The 21,377-nt window shown below is 38.4% G+C and overlaps 2 protein-coding genes across 4 annotated transcripts in view; one reads left to right on the forward strand and one right to left on the reverse strand.

Annotated features, from left to right (window-relative positions):
• zgc:86609 (TMCO1/EMC3 family protein) lies at positions 1-14,419 on the forward strand. 3 transcript variants are annotated; one of them, XR_005992626.1, is made up of 12 exons: positions 61-126; positions 2,699-2,749; positions 3,002-3,195; positions 3,943-4,000; positions 5,195-5,288; positions 5,908-6,012; positions 6,372-6,453; positions 7,298-7,377; positions 9,272-9,354; positions 10,075-10,243; positions 11,478-11,525; positions 14,348-14,419. XR_005992626.1 is itself a non-coding variant. In XM_041800390.1 (10 exons), exons 3-10 carry the CDS (start codon positions 3,041-3,043, stop codon positions 10,201-10,203), a joined length of 786 nt encoding a protein of 261 aa, XP_041656324.1. In that variant the 5' UTR covers positions 61-126; positions 2,699-2,749; positions 3,002-3,040; the 3' UTR covers positions 10,204-11,449. The 3 variants fall into 3 exon arrangements, 2 of the variants coding, with proteins under 2 accessions (XP_041656325.1, XP_041656324.1); XM_041800390.1 differs by lacking the exons at positions 11,478-11,525; positions 14,348-14,419 and having other exon boundaries at positions 10,075-11,449; XM_041800391.1 differs by lacking the exons at positions 2,699-2,749; positions 11,478-11,525; positions 14,348-14,419 and having other exon boundaries at positions 1-126; positions 10,075-11,449.
• The window catches only part of usp11 (ubiquitin specific peptidase 11), a 21,766-nt gene continuing 12,647 nt past the window's right edge, over positions 12,259-21,377 (reverse strand). Inside the window, exons 12-21 of the mRNA XM_041800389.1 lie at positions 21,107-21,201; positions 18,792-18,995; positions 18,591-18,694; positions 17,938-18,426; positions 17,409-17,479; positions 17,209-17,321; positions 16,902-17,051; positions 16,698-16,813; positions 16,510-16,598; positions 12,259-15,567 (exon numbers count right to left, since the gene is read on the reverse strand). Of these exons, the coding sequence (XP_041656323.1) occupies positions 15,391-15,567; positions 16,510-16,598; positions 16,698-16,813; positions 16,902-17,051; positions 17,209-17,321; positions 17,409-17,479; positions 17,938-18,426; positions 18,591-18,694; positions 18,792-18,995; positions 21,107-21,201 (1,608 nt within the window). The 3' untranslated portion in view covers positions 12,259-15,390. The remainder of the gene's footprint in view (positions 15,568-16,509; positions 16,599-16,697; positions 16,814-16,901; positions 17,052-17,208; positions 17,322-17,408; positions 17,480-17,937; positions 18,427-18,590; positions 18,695-18,791; positions 18,996-21,106; positions 21,202-21,377) is intronic.

The raw sequence follows: 21,377 nt of genomic DNA on the forward strand, positions 1-21,377 counted from the left end.
CACGGTAGGTGGCGGTAACGGGCCTGAAAGCAGAACGCCACTAGCCTTCCGTGGTATAACGGAAAAGGAAGAAGGAGACACCGAGCGTGTTTGACTCGTCGCTAATTTTCAAAGTTCATAAATGTGGTAAGACAAGTTTATTTTAAACACACATTTTAAAACACTTAAAGTAACCGTTATTCCGTCAGCATATCCAAAACATCCCGGGCTGTCAGAGGGAAAAACGGCGTAAAGAATCTGTATTTAACTGGTGAAATAGTGGAACGGGTTGCTAGCTAAGTTAGCATGCTAGCGTCTTTAGCTACCGTTCTAGTGAGTGAAACAGGTGCCGATGCTAACATTAGCTTGAGGTAGTTCTATCAGGATTCATCGTGTGTCTGCAGGATGTTAGCTTAGCTGGGGTAAACGGTGTTATAATTTACTCTGATAATCTGTCTCTGTTGTGTTATGGTGAACTGTTAGCTGGTCCTTGGGCCCTTGGTGTTATGGTGTAAAGAGTGACCGTGTTAACTGGTGATTTCTAGCTAAACTCGTCTGTAAATGTAGTAGGTGGTTGAAACATGAATTTATCTGCTCAGTTCTTCACTTTAAACGGATCTGAAGTAGGGATGGGCGATAATCAAGTCTAAATACATTTTAATTGAATGACAACACACGATTCCAAGGTAGATTTTTTATTTTTGTGTAAAACAAAAATACAGAAGTGCAAGTTTTATGCTAAATCCACACTGATCAAATGTAACTCAAGCACTTATCCGTGTGACATTTGGTCTCAGCTGTCAACAAGAACATAGAAAACTGCATTAAAACAAGCTACTGATGTTTCAAACATGTTTCTGCACCGTCTGGCTCAGGCCGTAAGATGAAGAAAAGATTTCACAATGAAGTGGAAGACTGAGATCATTGTGAAATATACAGGTGTTATTTACCAGGATTTTAAAGGTGATAACAGTCCTCCATCATCAGCCAAAGACACCCACCTCCTCTGTAGAGTCCAGGGGACAGCCAAGGACAGGACTGGCCAGGTTATTCAGTCATTTTCTGTTAGAATAATGATTAAAAGAAATAAGAAACTAGCAGCCCTGCTTGGGTGTTAAATGTCTCAGCAAGTTTCCAGTTACCAGACAGCTTAACGAGTACCTAAAGCCCAGTTTCAGCAGAGGTTCATCCACTCTGGAGTTTATAAATACCCTTAAGACATCACATGTTTTTAATGTCTTTGTGGTGCTATAAAGGCTGTGAGGGAGGGGGGATAAGACACGCCCACTCCCTTCTTCCTGCCGTCCCTAATCAGCCACATCATCATTCAACCTGTGCTGCTTTTTAGATCTGATTATTAGCCATAATGACAGAACCATCCAAGGTAGACCTACTTTGAGCTACCTGAGGGAGAAACCTGGTATGAAGAAGACACAATTTAACATGTTATCCACCTTGTGTTGAGAAAAACATAGTTCATTTACAATCCCAGTCTACAGCACATTACACACAAGACACCAGAGTGTCACAGCGACATCTCTGATTGGCTGAGCTCGCCTTCACATGCCAGACTCCACATTCAATCCAGTGCTGCTGCAAGAAGCAAATTTATGGCACAAGTTACCAAATCAGCAAGGAGAAATTTTTTCACAAAATTCAATTGGTTTTAACCCGTAGAGGGCAGCCACTATACACATTTTTAACACAAAACGTAGACTGTAAAAACCCTAACTGATCAACAGGACTACTGAATGCACAGATACAGAGGGTTACATCTGAAAGAAGGCCTCTGAGGAGTTAGTAGTACAGATCGAAAGCAAGGGCTGACCATGAAGCCGAATGCCTTTTACCTTAAAGAGGACATATTGTGCTAAAATCACCTTTTCAGGTTTTTCTACCAAAAATATGTGCCCCTATCCTGTCCACAATCCCCCCAAGCAGTGTTAATTTCGTCGACTAAAACTATAACTAAAAATGTTTGTCGACAGCCTTTTTTTTCATGACAAAAACTAGACTAAGATGAACAAAAATAGATCTGTGATGGCTAAAACTAACAAAAACTAAGTTTAGTTTTTATCAAGATTATTAAAACTAGACTAAGATGAACAAAAATAGATCTGTGATGGCTAAAACTGGATTAAAATGTAATTTAGTTTTCATTGGACATTTAAAATCCATGATATTTCTTCCCTGTGGGTAAATCTGTCAAAAAACAATGCATCTGCAGCTATTCTGCCTCTCAGCTGTAGAAAGCAGGGACTCTAGGTTTAGCAGGGTGCAGAGAACATACTAGTATGACTTGGTACCAACTGCTTGGACTAAAAGTAAAGACTAAAATGTGAGGACTTTTATGGACTAAAGAATAAGACTATAAAGGGTAGAAATGACTAAAATGTGACTAAAACTAAAATGCATTTCATTTAAAGACTAAAACTAAAATTAAAAATAGCTGCCAAAATTAACACTGCCTAAAGTACCAGATACCCCCCCGTCCCCCACACACACCCACACACACACCCTTCAGAAATTGTGTGCTGAAACAAGCTGTTGTCAGATTTTCCCCTCATGATGACATGTGTGGAGCTAGCTAGCTGTATGTTAAATGTTTGGTTTTTATTGTTATTGCATCAGGTTAGAGATTCTGGTATCATGGCGGGGATGGTGGCAGAAGAGAATAGCGTGTTAAGTCTTCCTGTCTCACTAAACTCTCCTGATTCAGTTTTTATCAGATGGAAGGAAGAAAATATGCCGTCCTGCAGCCTGAGAGCCGGTTAGAAATTTATTTTACATTCCATCGTTGTTTCAAAGTTTTTTTCTCAGTCTGTGTCACAGGTCAGAAATTTTGCTCACCACAGTTCCTCTTTAAACGTCATTGTTGTCTCCCTGTTGCTGTAAAGAGTGGTGACCATGAAATTTTGTAATCATTATGTTTTAAAAAGAAAAGAGAATCACATCTGTATGCACTTTAAAAATGTGAGCATTGTTTCAAGCATTGAAATAATTGAGATTTTTCGTCCATCAGAGCGTCTCTCCTCATCCTTCTTTGGTTGAGCACTGAGCGATGGCCGGTCCAGAGCTCCTGCTGGACTCCAGCATCCGGCTGTGGGTTGTCCTGCCCATCGTCTTCATCACCTTCTTTGTGGGCATCATCCGTCACTACGTCACCCAGCTGCTGCAGAGCGACAAGAAGATCGACCTGGAGCAGGTTTCTGACAGGTAAGAGACCGCAGGGTCTGAAAAGAGTCTGTCCTTCAGCTCTATCTGATTTCATCTCAACATTTTTAGAAATTCTGCTGAAGGTTGCTGAGGGAGGGTCTTCAAAGTTCCAGATTTTAAACTCTGATACAGTTCCTGTAAAAATCAAATAATCTGAATTCTTGTTTTAATACCACAGTAACAGAAGCTGAATGCTGGGTAAATTCTTATTATAAATCAACTAAAAATGTTAGAAAATCAAAGAAATGAAATGCACATCCCTCGTTGCAGTGGTTCCTCCTTTGGAGACAACACACACATTTAAAAACCTCATCGTTACAGAAGCTCTGAGAGGACAGGCACACGCTTGATTTTACTATGTCTTCTGTGATAACGTGGACATTTTGGCTGTTTTCTTGGAATATGAAGAAATTTAGCATTAACATGTGAAAACCAGCATTGATATCCCAAAGGAGTGCGATAAATCAGCCGTGATCTGGAACAAACAACCCAAATGTACTCGTTATTGTTGGAAGCAACGTAAAATAAAATACACAGATGAATGTGCACTATGTGCTTCCGTAGACTTCATAGCGTAAGTTATTTTCAGTTTAGAACCACTGGTTATAATTTACTCGACCATTGAAATAGCAGACATTATTCTGTACGGGAACACTCTGGGACAAAAAGTATCTAAACTGTTGTGTTTGTCGAGCTCTGTGATTGGTCAGCTGGGATGTGATGTCACTCACCCGTGTCTCTGTTCAGTCAGGTGCTCCTGCGCAGTCGCATCCTCAGAGAGAATGGGAAGTACATTCCTCGCCAGGTAAAAACTCACGCTGAATAATGAAACTGATGCTGGCAGAGTAAACGGAGACAAAACGAGACACACAAACCTTTTAACAGACAGACAGGAATCATATTTAGGAGAATTATTTAAATACTATTCTCTAATATATCAAAGGTGTACAAGCCAAAAGTTTCATTCAAAGTTTATGAAAGTCGACAACGAAGAGAGGCAGTAGTTCACATAAGTTTTATAAATGTAAAAAATTTGAACAAAACAACTCACTAAACCAAATATCATGTTGTTTTTATACTACCATCATCTATGATTCCACAGGAGAATTTAACCCCTTAACGCCTGTTAACTCAAAAAATAGCCAGAAAATTCTGTTTTTTGTAACTGACATATTTATTTAACCTTCTAACCAAACCAAAAAAAAGAAAAATTGCTGTGAAATTACATATATATTTACATATATATATTTTTGTGTCACATTTGATACATTAAGGCTTTTTTGGCAACTGATAATCCACTGTAGGGCTTTTTTACAATTTATCTGCCTGAATCAAAAAGATTTAGAAGTAATTTATTGATCATTTTGATTAGATATAGTTCCCATGAAAATGTGTATCAAATATGATGCAGTAGGCATTTAGGGGTTAACAGTGAGGCTTGCCCATCAAAGACAGTGAATTATTATTTAGGATTAAGATACAGAATCTTCAGTATTTCCAATCTTTGTACTATTAGTTAGATAAGTTTTTTTTACATTTATCAATATAATTTTTTTTGTCATTTTATTATTTGTTATTTTGTATTGCTTATTTATTGTAACTATTTTGCTATTTATTTTTCATTATTTATTTCTATCATGATTAATACTTATGTTATTATGATTTGTATTTATTTTATTTTTAAAGTGTTATTATTTCTTTTTTATATATATTTTAGTATTTATTTTTTATAATATTTATGTTATTTATTTGTAATTTATTTTTTAATTATTTATATGTGTTAGCATTTATGTATTTATTGTACCACTGTTAATTAAGTAATTCCATTTATCTATTAATATATGTTCACATATAAGTAAATATGTATATGTAGCTTTTGAAAAATTTTTTTAGAGTGATTAGAGTATTTAGACCTTGTGTTTTAGGCTGTTTGGTATGTAAATCATGAAACTGTCATCTCAGTGTGTTGATTTTAGCGAGGTGTTTTCTCTGTTTTCAGTCTTTCGCCATGAGGAAAAATTACTTCAACAATGCAGAGACGGGCTTCTTCAAGAGGGTCAAGAGGAAGGTCGTCCCCAAGAACCCCATGACTGGTACGAGTCTGAGGAAAAAAACAACAGTGTGTCCTCATGTATTTGATTTTATTTTGCCTTTAACTGCACGGTATATTTCTTTGTTAGGTTTATTTCGTGTTTACTTATTTATTGACTGAAATAAAACGGCGACAAGGACTTGAGAGGTACCAGGTTTGGAGATTAGAGGGTAACCTTGGTCTGTTGAGCCTAAAGTCAGTTTTTTGGAGTAAGTTTTGAGGCTACATCACCATGGTAACTGAGTGTAAACTTGTTGGTTTAAACTGGGTAAATCCAGTATCACTCACCACTAAAAGTGGGGATTAAAGAGCGTCTTATGCACCTAGTTTTATTGTTTTCTCCAACGGAATCAGACATTAAACTACAGGCAGAGACAGCATGGTCACATGACCTCTGGCAGCCAATACCTCGCTGGTCCTGTCCCTGATTGGCTCAGACCTCATACTGCTGTTAAAGGATAAATAATCCCGTTTTCATCTTCTGAGGACGATCTATTAAAGGAACCACAGGAAGTGTTAAGGGAGAATCCCCAGCATGCACTGGGGCAGAAGACTCCTTCATTAGATTTCTTCTAACCCACTGATGCTCTGACTGATGTAAAAGTGTGTTTGTGTTCCAGACTCCAGCATGGTGACGGACATGATGAAGGGAAATCTGACCAACGTCCTCCCCATGATTTTGATTGGTGGATGGATCAACTGGGCTTTCTCTGGATTCGTGATCAGTGAGTGTTTCAGCAGACTGTCCTGAACGCCATCAAAAGATTATAAACCCCATTCAGTTTCGCTCAGTATAAAAGCATGATTTACTTGTGGTTCTTTTTTCCATTTTTATTGAGCAGTTTTATAGATTCTGCTTTAATCCTGCATTAAAATCTGATGCTCTAATTTTCATCTTGATCCAAAATCTCTGCAGCCAGTTTTGGTCTAATGATGTTTTGCTAAACTCACACAGAGCGGCTTGTGTAACGTTGTTCTGTTGTTTTTAATGACTTTGTGCTTCTTCATGTTTTCTTTTCTTTTTTTTTTTTTGGTTGTATAAAATGTTTCCTGGGTTTTAAAAAACAACATTTTTGTGTTGCAGCGAAGGTGCCGTTCCCTCTCACACTGAGGTTTAAGCCGATGTTGCAGCGAGGGATCGACCTGCTGTCTCTGGATGCCTCCTGGTGAGAAATAACGCCATAAATGTCTCATTTTATCATCGGACTATGAATGCATAATACGAAGGTCCAAATATCCAGATATAAACCTTTTTTTTTAATCAGTGAAAATGGTTTAAAGGTCACATCTTTTACCCTTTAAAGACAAGTTTATATTGGTCTCAGAGGTCCCCAAAACATGCCTGTGAAGTTTGTTGCTGAAAAAACACTCCAGTATTGGATTTTTGCATGTCCAGAAAAAAAAAAAGGGGGAGGGCGGAACTTTCTTTCAAGTGGGGAGGGTCAACCAAACCTGGGGAGCAACTCCCCACATGACATCATGAGGGGAACATCTGACAACAGCTTGTTTCAGCACACATTTTTCAGAAAGGTGGAGAAAGACAGAGGGAAGGGAATGGATTTTTCTGATTCTTGGGGGAATTGTGGACAGGCCAGGGCACATATTTTTATTTAAAAAGCCTGAAAAGGTGATTTCTGCATAATATGTGACCTTTAAATGATCCAAAATGGAGAGTCTTTGTATTTAGAAAAATTCTGCTGCTGTTGTTTTTTACTCAATGATGTAGAACCCAGGCCTAAAATATCAAACTGATGATCAATTAAAACCTGTTGAAATAATCATTCTAAGAAACTCAGACCTAAATGCTGTTTTATTCATGTAGAGTAGGATTTTTAAAGATTATTCTTGGGCTTTTTGTCTTTATTGGACAGTTGAAGAGAGAAATCTTTATATCTGCTGAAACCAATAATACCCCGATGATTTACATATTTAATATTTTTCACGTTCTGGCTTTAATATTTAGTGTTTGTGTCTTTAAATCGATAACTGATCTTTGGTTTGTCGTTTCAGGGTGAGTTCGGCGTCATGGTACTTCCTGAACGTGTTTGGGCTGAGGAGCATGTACAGCCTCATCCTGGGACAGGACAACGGTCCGTGATCACAGTACCTTCATAATTATGATCTAAGACAATTCAGAAATGATTTCCACTTATACATTTTTATAGAATTCATGAGCAGTGTAATTATTCTTCCGTCTTTATGAACTTCGTACACACATTATATTAGCCAGTGGTTCTCCTTGGATTCGGGAACCCCTTGGGGGTTGTGAGACACTGAGAGGGGGTCTCCAGTTGCCCTAAAAAGTTGAGTATTTTTTAAATCACACTGTTGCCACTTTATACAAATTTTGTCAAAGTTTTTTTTTCCCCTTTTCATCGTTTTTCCCACCAATTTTAACACATTTTTACCATTTAACACCTATTTTTGTCAGTTTTAAACTCTTTCCACCACTTTCTTCTGCCTGTTTTAGCCACTTCTAAACCAAATCTTGCCACTTAAGCTCAATGTTGCCTCTGTTGACCCATTATTTCTGCTTATCTGTGTGAGCTGCAATGAGAACCCAGCTCCAATTACAGTATTAATTACTGAAAACCCGTGGTCTGTAAGGGCGTATTGTCCTGTGCAGAGCGGACCGAATGGTTCAATATTTTAATGAGTACCGTTGCATCCCTAATTTTAACCACATTTTACCATTTTATATGTCCATTACTGCTAGTTTAACCAATTTCTCCAATATCTGCTTATTTTTTCTTTCTCAGTTAACCCATTTTTGCCAATATAAAGCAATTTCAACCCCATTTTAACTCCTTTTTACCACTATTTATGCCAATTTTTGCCACCATTTTTGCCTTTTGACTATTTTTTTTCTCATTTTTGCCACTTCTAACCCGTTTCTGCTACTTTTAAAATCCAATTTCACCCCACCTTTTCCACCATTTTTTGCCATTATTAACCCTTTGTAGCAATTTTTAAACCATTTTAATTCTTTTTTAACAAAGGGAATTTGAATTTTTAAGAGGGCTCTTTGATAAAAGTGGTTATTTTTTAAGGTGAAATATGAAATATTACAGCTTAACTTCACAATGGACCATGGTTTTGCTAACCTCCATGGGTCCCCAGTTTGGCTGGGCGCCAGAAAGCTCTCCCATTTATCCCCTTTATGGACAGCCTTGTCTCCACATGACTGTTCTTGAATGTGCATGGCTGTGTTCAATCGCCTTCAGGTTCAGTGGGGTCCCTGGTCTCTGGCCCCTTTATTTTGGGGGTCACAGGCTGAAAAGGTTGTGAACCCCTGATATTAGCAACCTAGGCTGGCACCTGTAAACATTCAAGCCCTAAAGTCTGGAGCACGATAGATCAGAACACAACTTACCTAAGTACGGGATGATAATAGTAACAATAATATCTTTATTTGTATAGCACCTTTAAAAACGGAGGTTTACAAAGTGCTTTGACTATAAGCAGAATCACAAATAAGAAAAAGCATCATAAGAACACAACAAGAAGATAAAATCCCAACATCAGAAGAACCAATGAAAAACTCAGCCAGCATTGTAACCCCATCCTCATAATTACCCAGGGGAAACATAAAAACAAGAAAGACATCATAAAAACCCAGAAGCACAAAAAACTGCAATGAAGATTAAGAAGGCAAAACAAAACCCAGAAAAACCTGGACAAATCCAGGCAACACAGGAAGCGGGCCTCATAACAAAGACCCAAGGTTGTAAGAGCTTTTAAAATATGGCTGACTCACTGAGATTGTGCCCATATGTCTACATTTTCATCTTCTATCATAGCTATTTGTGTTTTTTAGCTTAGAATGTAATTGTAACAAATAAAAATATGCTACGTAGCATGTTTGCAGTCTAAATTAAATACAGGTGAAAGCAAACTGCAGCTAGTTCCCACAATAACAAACAGCTCTGCTTTGTACCCCTGCTGCCAGTTTTTATTGGTTAATTTTCTTTATCAAACTTGCAGCTGCAGACCAATCACGGATCATGCAGGACCAGATGACCGGCGCTGCCATGGCGATGCCCCCTGACCCCAACAAGGCATTCAAGGTGAGATTTTTAACAATTCTGTGTCAAAAAAGAAAAAAAAGGTGATGATTAAATTCATAAGAGGAATCTATGACGAGTGTTTTTGTGTCCACCAAATCTATGTGGCTTGAAAACATGAGTGTCACTAGAGGTGTACGTGACCATCCACATGTTTTCTGAAGTCCTCAACTTTGTCTTCATCCTGCACTAAAACATTCAAATCACACACCAAAGTTAGGCTGACCTTACGGGCGCCAAGAGTAGCTTATTCAACTATCATTTATTTTTCATTACCTCCAGATTCTTAGACTCTGATAACGTGATGATTCCAGCCAAAATGGTGCCCATGTTGTTGGTTTTGGATGTTCATTTACAGAAGTTTTCAGAAAGACTGGCATACCTCATCCCTCTATTATTATTAGATATAAATCAAGCTTTCCCTTCTCTTGACTGTCCTTGTCGGCAGCTTTTGAAAAACTGGTTGGAACTGGCGAGTAGCGAGGGTTTTCCTTTTCCATAAATTGCCAAATATGCCCTTCTATTTTGTAAAAATGTAGGGAAAAAGGCCCCAAGATCCTCAGCTTCACCAACATTCTGCCCTTGTCTTTAAAGATGATGTTCTCCAGATAAAAACTGAAGTCTTAGCTGGAACATCGGCTTGTTCAAAGATTCAGGGTGTTGCACAAAAATGCAGGATTTCACGTTTCCTCTAAATTTTTTTGGTCTTGTTTTTTTTTTCAGAGCGAGTGGGAGGCGCTGGAGATCGTGGAACATAAGTGGGCGTTGGAGAACGTGGAGGAGGAGCTGATGTCCAAAGACCTCAACTTTGGAAACTTCTTCAGCCAGGACCTCAAGTCCAGGATGTCCTGAAAACAACGGGAGGCTGCGAGCTGAGGAACGTCTGCAAAAGGTTCAAGAACTCAGAACTTAAGAACTGAATCAGAGCCCGCTGGAACCAAGAAACAAAACTTAGAATAAAACTCTCAGTCCAATTTTCTAAAGTTGAGATCAGACCAAAGGTTCATGATAATGTGGTTTCAAAAGGAACGTCTCTTTGTTCTTCAGGTCCCACTCCCTCTCTCTGTGCCTGCTTTGTAGTTGCAGATAACGTGCAGTTTGAGTGAGTACAGTGACGGTGAATAACTCGCTGCGGTTGGTGTTCTGCTTATGTCAAAAACATAAATAAAAAGAGGATCCAGACTTTGGAGCGTCCATGGATGCCTCAGCAGTACAACCAGGGGGCTGATGGTGATTTTTATGTAGAGTTTGAGGCCTAGGATATCCCATCTTTAGCCAGTGTCTCTCTTCTTTGAGCCGTCGGTTTGTTTGGAGAGATTGAAATCTCTTTAATAAGCAGAGTAAACACACATGACCGAACATCATTTCACCGGGGGGGACTGATAGCGCTCTTTGATGCCACGTTTACTCAGCAGCTTTGTGATATGAGGAGGAATTTAGGTTTTATTTTGAGTAACTTTTACAGGCGGTGTCCTGAAGACTCAGCTGATCAGGCAAATCCTGTCACCAGCTGACCTCTTCTCTGGGCTGCGAGGTCACTGATTGGCTGTTAAAACGCGATGTGCCTTATGCTTTAAAAGCAGCTGTTGGCGTCTGAACAAACTGAATCGCCTCATGGACAGATTTGTTTTCACATGGCTGGAACACTGTCACTGGGTAGCAAATCTCTGGTCTGACCTCAACTTTAGCCACCGAACTCCAAACGTGTGTAGCTGATGCACCACGGCGTGCTGTAACATAGTCAAGAACAAAGTCAAGAACTCCTTTTTAGTCTTGTAGTTCCGGTTTGTGTATTCTGTGTTTCAGATCGTTTTAGAGCAGCTCTGAATCTTTCTCCAGTCGTTCCAGGGTCGCAGGTCTTTTCAGTGAAACCAGCAGAGCAGACAAATCCTCGCAGGAAGATGTTTGTTGGTACAGAAATGAGATGTTTAAAGACCATTGGGACATTTTAGGAGGACAGAACAAAGTTTAAACGTCATGATGTTGGTCCTGCAGGACGACGGACTCTCTTTGTGTTTTTTACACCAGTGATCTATGATTAATAATTACTCAGAGTGAGCTGAGAGTAACGGATCAATAAAAAGTGCCATATGAATAACCAGATTCTCTTCTGTGTTTTACTGCAGAGCACTTCATCACCACCTTCGTAGAGAAAAGATTTAAGCATGAACGGGGTAAGATAGATCTTAGTTTTTAAACTGAGGGCAGTTGGGGACCTTCACCACTAAAAACCTGCACACGCATGCTGGGTGGACATTAAGGCTTTCACAATGAGAGTACTTAATACTTTGATACAAAAACTTTTAAAAAATAGAAACGTCTGATTTATTAAAAGGGAAAAAACAAGATCTGGTAAAACAGAAATAACTTTAAATGTTGAAAATAAAGCTTTTTGAAGTAGGATTGACTTAAACTTTAACTTTAGTTGTCAAACATTTTGGTGAAAGATTTGGAGGAAATGCATACGTACATGCATCCATTTATATATATAGCTACGTACATATATTCACGTGACATGTGCATTCATACATTTATATATTCATAGATACAAGATATATACATTCATACAAATATGTACTTTATATACACATACAAAGTTAACATTTTTTTTAAGTTTTAAATTGTTGACTTAATATATAAATTTAATATTTATATATTAATATTTAGAGATTTAATATATATAATATTTATAATATTTAATAATAAATTTTTTTATGAAATGCTTAAAATTTAATCGTTTGGAAATTCTTACTTTTTAACGAGTAACGATATAGTCATCTTTTTAGTGAGCGAAGTTGGCTGCTTCCCTGGTATGACCTTACAAAATAAAGCAAGCATGTTTTTTCCTCACTGCTGCCCTCATTCTTCACAGTTATAGTGGAAATACGAAAAAGCACAGAGTCATCATCATGTTAATAATTCTCTTTTTATTCTTATCAAAAGATTGAAAGTACAATAAAATATTTTCATCTGATATTTGACAGGGAAGACCAAAGAAAGAAACAGCCCACGCTTCCCTCCTGCTCCTCCCAGGAATGGAAATATTAATATTAATAATACATTTCTTACAATAGAAAAATACTGTACACAGAGCTGGCGTGGAGAGCCTACGTCTCTCTGCTCACGCCGGAGAAAATTAAAACGTTTCCTGTCCAGTAATCTGACTTCTGAATACAAATTTGATCTATAAATATGAAAAATAAGATTCTTGTGCCCCGCAGCAGACGATCAGCAAAATTATCCAAGAAAAACAAACACATCTGTAGTCACACGACAGCTGAAATTACTCGTTTCAAAAATAAATAAAATGACCAAAAATATACAGAAAACGTCTCATCCTGGCAGCTTTGTTCACAATTAAATTACCCATAATCCCCAGCACGCAGCGTTTCGGTCCATTGAACAGGTTTCTACTGAAGTCTGTAGAGAAATAATCTGCTTTATGTACAATTAATAGTTTGTTGATTTGTCTGCAGACACTGTAGGGTACTGATTGAGCTGATATTAAATCAGTTTAATATTGAAGAAGAGAACGGTTCAAACGGAGGTTTGTTTGGAGGTTATTTTCACTATGTGCCTCGTAGAGCTGCAGTCCTGAATGTTTAATTTATCATCTACTATTGACGTGTGTTTGAGCCACCTAAATAACCGACTTTTACTGCATAAAATACTTGAAATTGCTTTAATAACTATAAAAATATGATAAAAGGATAAATGTAGTGGTTAATTACAAAACTAGTTTTAAAATACTTTTTTGGTTGTCCATGACAGCGGGATTTCAGTGTCCTCATCTGTTAATTCACATTGCATTTCAGCGGTAGAGGAGCTGGAGAGAGCACAGAACAGCGCTGTGCTCCCTGGCTGGCTCACCAATAGAATCAAATCATATTTGTGTTTATACATTTGGCATCATGACTCGACTTTGAGGTTTTACTCAGGATATTTAGACTTCATTCATGAATCTTAAGATAACTGACTTTCATCTGTAAGTTGTAATTACTTAACGAGTCAAAAAAAAAAGAGTTTGAGTGCCGTTGGACTCGTACAGAAACATCAAAAATGCTTTATCTAACATCATGCAGGAGTTTGCCTGGCCTTTTTAGTAATCAAAACAACAAATTGCCTGTTACTGTTTACCTCAAACCAGAGCTTCCATCGGCTGGCGTTTACCATTGTTTTTGATGGTTTCGCAGATGGATTTTCAGCAAATAGAAATATTAGAGACCAAAAAAATATTAGAATTACGACGACTTATTAAGGCCACTCAAGAAAATAAAAAGGATCTGTTTATTTACATGAAAACGTGTCAGACTTTTCAAGTTCAAAAAGTCATACATTTATGTGAACCAAAACGTCTTTAACCTGAAGTTATCCGAACCGTTTCAGTTTGGTTTCACGTTAATTTTGGGGTTTGAATGTTGTAAATTCACAAAAACTTGCACCATTTGAGTTTATAATTATTACATGAATGACTTTTTAAACTTAGAAATTCTGAGTTTGGTTTCTTGGAAAACCAGACTTTATAATCCCAAAGTCTAAAAATGTTCAACCTTATTTATCAGGAATTAATGGGTCCTCTTTATTTAAAGGTTCCTCTTTAGGCACAAATAACCCATCATACATTATGTTTCTAGATCATGATTTAAAAGAAAATTTTGAAACACCCAATCAGGGACAAGAACTGCAAATTGGCCATAGCTAGAAGTCTAGCATACTTTGCATCAGTTGCACTGTAATTAAATGCAACACCGCTCCCAAAAAAACTGATAAATAAATAAACATGCACTTTAGGCAGGAACCAGCGCCCCCCCAGTTTCTGCTGTCTGCATGTACGTTTTGTTGCTGCTGAATGCAGGTTACTGATCACATATCGATCTAAAGCAAATGTCCTGTAGTTATAAAACAGGTGTAACGGTATTGATGGAGCTGCATGCAGAAATGCAATTAAATGTTTAATTTTGTACCTTAAATTTTTTTTTTCTTTCTCTTTTTAAAGGCATTGGCAAGTTGGAAAAAGGCAAATAAGGCAGGGCTGGCACTTATTTGATTTCTTGGTCCTTCAAGAGCCTAATTTTTAAAAAATCTTTTCAGAGTTTTCTGAAATTAATCCAAACTAAATTTCTTTTGTTTAATGTTGAGAGTGTAGGACAGTGAATTTTCAACTCTGCTGAGGATAAGAGCCAAAGACAAATGTCTCACTATGTGGGACGATAAAGCTCACCATGACCTTATATTATATTTTTTATGCATGTCTAAACTTGCTGTAGTATCAGGCTTCATTTATACCTAATCATGTTTTATCTGGACTTTGAATAAACTATTGTAGTTTTATGCAGTAAACGTCTCATTATTCAGTCGGCACAAAAAAAGCTGTTTTTATCAGAAAAACTGATACAGAAAAAAATAAATATTTGGATGCTGCTGGAAACAAAAAAAACCCCTCAATAATCTTTATTGATAAGGAAGAATTTAAATACTGTCTAAAAGATTTTTCTTGTTTTAAAACAAGTTATTCAGAGAGATAAGAGCTATTTTCAGGCTCATGGAAAAACTCTAAATAACTCGATTTAAAAAGCAAAAATCCTTTCTTGAAGTGTTTGGTTCACTATATTTAATGCCTGTGGTCTAAAATTTTTCCACAGCATTCAGACTTAAAAAAAAGTCAGGGTTGAAGCAAAAACGGAGGATAAAAAAGTTAACGTCCTTTCCCTGTCGCAGCCGGATCAAACCGGATTTCATATTTATGATTTGACATTAAACATCTGATTTAACTTTACCGTCTGAAATCTAAAAACCATCAAACTACCTGAGTGTCGAGAGTTCACATCTACAGAAAAGAACAAACGTCTTCACGCCAAAACGCCAAACATGAGATCTGAAGATTTCAGAAAGTGTGGAGGAAAATAAAAGAAAGACGTTCAAGTGCTGTTTGAAAATAAAAACATAAAAAGTGATTTAAAAAGAAAGAGAAGGCCGTCTGATGAAGAAAAAAATTAAACAGCTAATCACCACTGCCTTTAGCCAATCCTGAAGCTTCTTTCAGTCCGTTTCCATGGTGACGTACGAGACGGCACCCAGCTCTGCATCGTCTTCTTTGCAGGAAGTGATGTCATTAGCGGGCTGGGTGGAGGAGGCGGGGGTTGTGTTGGGGGCGGGCAGCGTGGGTTTTCTGATCTTGTCTTGTCGATGGTAGAACAGGACGTAGGCAGCATTGGTCTGGAGGAAAACAGGGCGGCAGAAACACCATTAACCCCTCAAAGCCTGTTGTACCATATACGATACATACTTTTATGATACCTCTATCTAATCAATATGATCAATAAATTACTAAAAAAACTTCTGAATGCAATCTGATAAAGGATAAAAATGCCCTCAAGTGGATTATCAGTTACCAAAAACACCTAATGTATCAAATGAGATACATTTTAAGGACATTTGGATTTTTTGGATTTAAGTAGAAAGTTAGATAATTATTTCAGTTCCAAAAAATAAGAATTTTTATCTATAATTTGTGTTTTTGGGCTTTAATGGGTTAACTTTGTCTATTAATGTCTACTTTTATTATCATATAGACCAGTGGTTCTCAACTGGGGGATCAGGACCCAAAAGTGGGTCGCTGAGCTGTTTTCAGTGGGTAGCAAATTTATTTAAGGTTCTTGTACGTGCTTTAGTTTCAGCTTTTCAAGTTTTAGATAACAGAATCGAAATAAAAATTACCTTGCAGAATTTTCCCCTGAAGTATTCAAGAATTTTCATAATGAATTTAGCCAAAACTCAAAGGTGATACAGAGGTAGTTAGTTTATAGAGGTAGTTAATTTTCCCCAAAAAGTTGAGAATTTTTTGGGAGAGGAAGAGTGATTCCAAATCAAAATAATGCTAATGAGACTGTGTATATTTGATAAAGTCTGCAGACATGAGGCATCCACAGCCAGTCTGAAATTTTAGATCATCTATAATTAAAAATAAGACTTTTTAAAAAAACTTTTATAATACCATTCATTTATAAGCGCCTTTCTAAGCACTTAAGGACATTTTACAGATTTAAAAACATTTACTAACAAGCTTAATACAGTATCAAATGGAACAAAGTAATTACAATGAATGATCTGTCCTGAACAGTTGGCTTTTGCAGTAACCCTGTGACTTTGGATTCTTACCACAATCTGGTCCTCTCTGGCGTAGGTCACCTTGCTGTCATCGAAGTAATACCACTGACCGTTGTCTTTGTTGCAGGCGTAGCTGGTGTCTGCAGGGCAGGGAGGCATGACAGTGAGCAGGTACATGGTAGTGGAAGTTTCACACATGAACCACGCTCAGATAAAATAAAACAACCAAAGGGACCTACAGTGACCATCCCGGAGTCCTCCGTAGTGATTGGACACGGCGATGAGGTCATAGCGGCTCGGAGGCTCCCCATTGGCTAGATTCTTCCTCAGGAGGCAGCCTGAGAAGTCAAGCTCTCTGAAACATCGAAGCAGCATTCTGAGGTTAATCTTCAAGATCTTATAATAACTTTTAGATGCTGTGAACGGGGTAAACGTGTGCGTACCTGAGGGGGAAGTCGACGATGCTGTCGAGCTTCTCTCTGGTGAACTTTGTGTAGGAGAACCTTTTCAGGTGGATGATGAGAACCTCAGGCAGAGACCAGAGGTCAAGCTTCTTAGTGGCCAGCTGGTGCTTCTTACACACCGGACAGTACCTGAACACGCAAACACACCAGGGTTTTATACTGCTCTCTCATTGGTGGACAAATTCAGACTGAAACGTTCTGGTACAGGACTTAAGTTACAGTGCAGAGGTGAACCGATGACCATTTATGTACTGTACTGTTTACATTATGACTGTGCGTGTGTTACCATGGGTTCTCCTCCTCCAGTGTCTCCACGGTGGTGAACAGCTCGATGCACTCCTGCAGCTGCACCGTGGTCTGCTGCTGAGGGACCTCCATGCTGCCATGTTTGACGTACTTCTGCAGACACGCCGAAAAAAAGACCATTTTTAATCACAAACAAAAAAAGAAAAAACAGATTTTGTTTCCAGTTTAGCTCGCACTGACCTCGGCTTCATTTTCATTGTAGAATCGTTTCTTCATCTCGGGGTCCCAGTCGATGGCCACGTACGGCTGAGCTGCAGACACAAAGACATAGGCAGAGAGAGGGGAACAGTTCATCACAAATTTAACCCTGCAAAGTCTACACAGCACCATACATCTCTACAAAGATCTGATCCTGTGATTCCACCATTTCAAGATTTAAAAAAAAAAACAACAAAAAAAACAGCAGCCACATTCTACGCCCCCTGTCAGCCCATACAGTTGTAACTTGTGCAGAATGTGTTTCTAAAAAACAACATTAATACTCTAACCAAAATGTTTTTTAAACCAGACAGTAACTGTTCAATTTATCATGGGGATGGATTACAGCCCCTAGTGGACATGAGAGGAACGGCAGTGTTTTACACCACAGCACTGGCTTTAATTTTTAACTGATCTTGAATCTGAGACATGAACATTGGAAAGCATCTAAAACATTGCCCACCTTAGCGTTGTTACAGTGAAAACATGAATCATACATGTTCAGACTCACAGCTAAAAGACACAGCGCTCCCTCCCTCTCCCATCCCTCTCTCGGTCGTCCCGTTGGAGTTGACTGCCTGGATGGTGAACAGACTCTTCCTCCTCTTGCGACACGCCCTTCTCTTTGCCGGTTGCTCATTGGCTGTCGTGCTGGGTGAGCACGCCTCCTCCTGCTTGTCTTCTTCCTTCTGTTCTTCTTCTGTGGTGTTAGAAAGCAGAGGTGGATCTAAGCTGGTGTCTGCGGCCTCGCTTGTGTCTGTGCAGGGATTCACGTCCTCTGTTGTGTCCGAGGTGTTTGCGCTGCACAGCGGCTCAGTCGGGTTCTCCGAGCCGTTGTTGGTGTCCCCGTCGCTGTGGTCCAATGAGATCTGGGTGTGGTTCTGATCGGGTTGGGGCTTTGCTGCAGCGGTGTCGTCTGATTGGTTGTTTGATGATGAATCACCACAGCAGAGATCAGACTGGAAGGGTCTGGCTTTCTCTGTGTCATCCTGCTCGTCATCTGAGAGAACAAAGAACCAATCAGAGTGAAGATTAAACAGCTGTAATAAGCACAGGCGACAACATGAGACAGATGTCTGATCTAAGTGGGACTAACCTGATTAAATAAAGGTTGAATAAATAAGTAAATTTTATGAGGCTTGTAGATGTCAGAGACATCCCTACCATCACTGATCCCGTTGGTCTGAGTCTTGTACAGCTCTTCTTCATCATCATCTTCCTCCTCTTCCTCTAGCTCCTCAGAGGGGTCGGGAGGTCGTACATAGCGTCTGCACACAGAAAATCCAGCAGCTGAGTTTTTTTTTAGTGATCTAAATGAGTGAAACAGGAAGTTATGATGGTTAAAAAGCCAGGTCTTTAACTCACGCCAGCCTCTGCAGAAATAGGGCATAGAGCGCCTCCCGGCTGCAGCTGCTACGCGGCACGTTGAGCAGCAGCGGGTGTCCGAACAGCGTGGTGCCGTATGAGCTGCTGCCTGAGCCGTAGTCTCTGTAGTGAGAGCGCTCCCTCAGGTAGAGAGCCAGAAGCACCGCCTCTTCCTGCTGCTCGTCCAGCGCACTCAGCTCGTACCTGACCACACAGACGTCACAGTTCACAAAGGAGCTTCAGCTCACTCTTACTCAGCTGTCAGCAGGGCTGGATAAAATATCCAGGTTTAAAATTCAGGGATGAGAACATATTTTTGAAACAAGCATACTTCATCTCTTGAAACTTATTTATACCAGCAATGGCCCTTTATGTTGACTGTCCTGTGTTGGCAACTTTTGGAAAAGTTGGTGGCAAGAAGTGAGGGAAACCAGCGTTCCTCTTCAGTTCCCGCCACTTTTCCGAAATTTGCCAACTATGGCCTATTATTTCACAAAAAATGAAGGGAAAAAAGCCCCCAATATCCCCAGCTTCACAAACACTTGGTCATCTGCCTTTGATGATGTCATCCTTTAAAGTTTATAGCACATTCCCTCCTCTTCTTTGAAGATGATGTTATGCTGAAAAGTTTATAAATCTTTGTGTCCTCTGCCATTAAGGTGATGTCATCCTTGAAAGTCTATAAAACATTTTATCCTCTGCCTTTAACGTGAAGTCAAGTTTTAAAACTAGTAAAACATTCCAACCTCTACTTCTGAAGGTAGTGTTATCCTTTAGAGCACAGAAACATTCCATCCTTTAGAGTCTATCAAACACTCCATCTTATGCCTATGAAGATGCCATTCATTAAAGTCTATAAAACATTCAAACCTCTGCTTTTGGAGGTAGTGTTATCCTTTATAGTCTATAAAACATTCCATCCTCTGTTTTTTAGTATTATCCTTTAACAGCATCCTCGCCTGAAATGATGATGCATCCTTTATAGCTTTTAAAACATTCCATCGTCTACCTTTAAAGATGCCTTCCTTTATAGCTTTTAAAACATTCCATCCTCTGCCTTTAAAGATGCCTTCCTTTAAAGCTTATAAAACATTCTTTCCTCTGCCTTTACAGATACCATGCATTAAAGTCTATAAAACAATCCATCTTCTGCCTTTAAAGAATGTCTTTAATTTAAGTCTATGAAACATTCCATCCTCTGCTTTCAAAAAAATGCCATTTATTGAAGTCTGTAAAACATTCCATCCACTGCCTTTAAAGAATGTCATTTATTAAAGTCTATATAACATTCCATCCTCTGCCTTCAAAGAATGTTATATATTAAAGTCTATAAAACATTCCATCCACTGCCTTTAAAGAATGTCATTTATTAAAGTCTATATAACATTCCATCCTCTGCCTTCAAAGAATGTCATTTATTAAAGTCTATAAAACATTCTATTCTCATACTTTAAAGATGTTTTCCTTTTAAGCTTAAAAAACATTCAATCCTCTGCCTTTAAAGATGTTGTTGTTTCAACGCCATTGAAGATAATAATATCATGCTTTAAAGCGTTCCATCCCTGCCTTTGAAGATGATGTAATCCTGACAACCCTAATTTCTTTAAATCTAATTGATGTTGTCCTAAAAGAAATACTTTATGTTTCTTCTGAATTCATCTCGCTGTGAAAGACTGAAACATTGTATTAAGCGCCCTTGGGTTTCTTGAAAGGCGCTATATAAATTCAAGATATTATTATTATTATTATTATTATTATTATTAATTGAGTAAAATGTCCAATCTTTAGAATCATGGATGACCATTCAGCTAATAAATATGGAAGAAAGAAGAGGGTGAGTGATACACGAGGTCAAAAAGTTAAAAAAAAATTGTTACCAGGATCAGTTACTCCTTAGGAAGAGGGTTAAGCAATAAAACAGCAAAAAATGAACTAATGACTTTCCAGATATTAGAAAATAGAGCCCTTGGTGGAGACAGTAGCCAAAACTTAAGATTTAAGGCCCTCTGATGTGATTTGATTTTGATTTGATAATACTTTGTCAGATGCAAGATCTGAAATTTGTTTTGCATTAAAACAGCAGCTCTGTCGTACACAATCTGATCTTTTATTAAACTGGGGATGTCTATGTGTTTCGACTCCAACAGGTCTTCACCAGGACGTCCTGACATCATGACTATTTGCTTATAAGCTGGCATTTGTCATTTCTTAATTTTTTCTGTTTTAATAAATATAGAAGCCTGATTTTTGGTCCCAGCTTTAGTAAAGAAAAGCCCAAACCAACATAAAACACAGACAATATAAAGATTTCTTACACAAAGATGTCGTCCCGGTCCAGGATGCAGCTCAGAGATTCATCAGCGCTGTAGATCTTATAGAAACGATGGTTGAACACATCAGCCACCACCATCTGAAACACACAAGCACTCAGGACATCAACACCTCATCAGTCAGTGAAGGACGCTCAGATTTACATTTATGGAGAGGTCAATCTTTATAGACGTCACCCGTTTAGGAGTACTAATCAAATATCAGAAGTAATCAACACCTCACATTACTAACAGTAACATATTTATACACAAACGG

The sequence above is a fragment of the Cheilinus undulatus genome, linkage group 11 (genome assembly GCF_018320785.1).
Source record: "Cheilinus undulatus linkage group 11, ASM1832078v1, whole genome shotgun sequence".
In the NCBI taxonomy this organism is placed as follows: domain Eukaryota; kingdom Metazoa; phylum Chordata; class Actinopteri; order Labriformes; family Labridae; genus Cheilinus; species Cheilinus undulatus.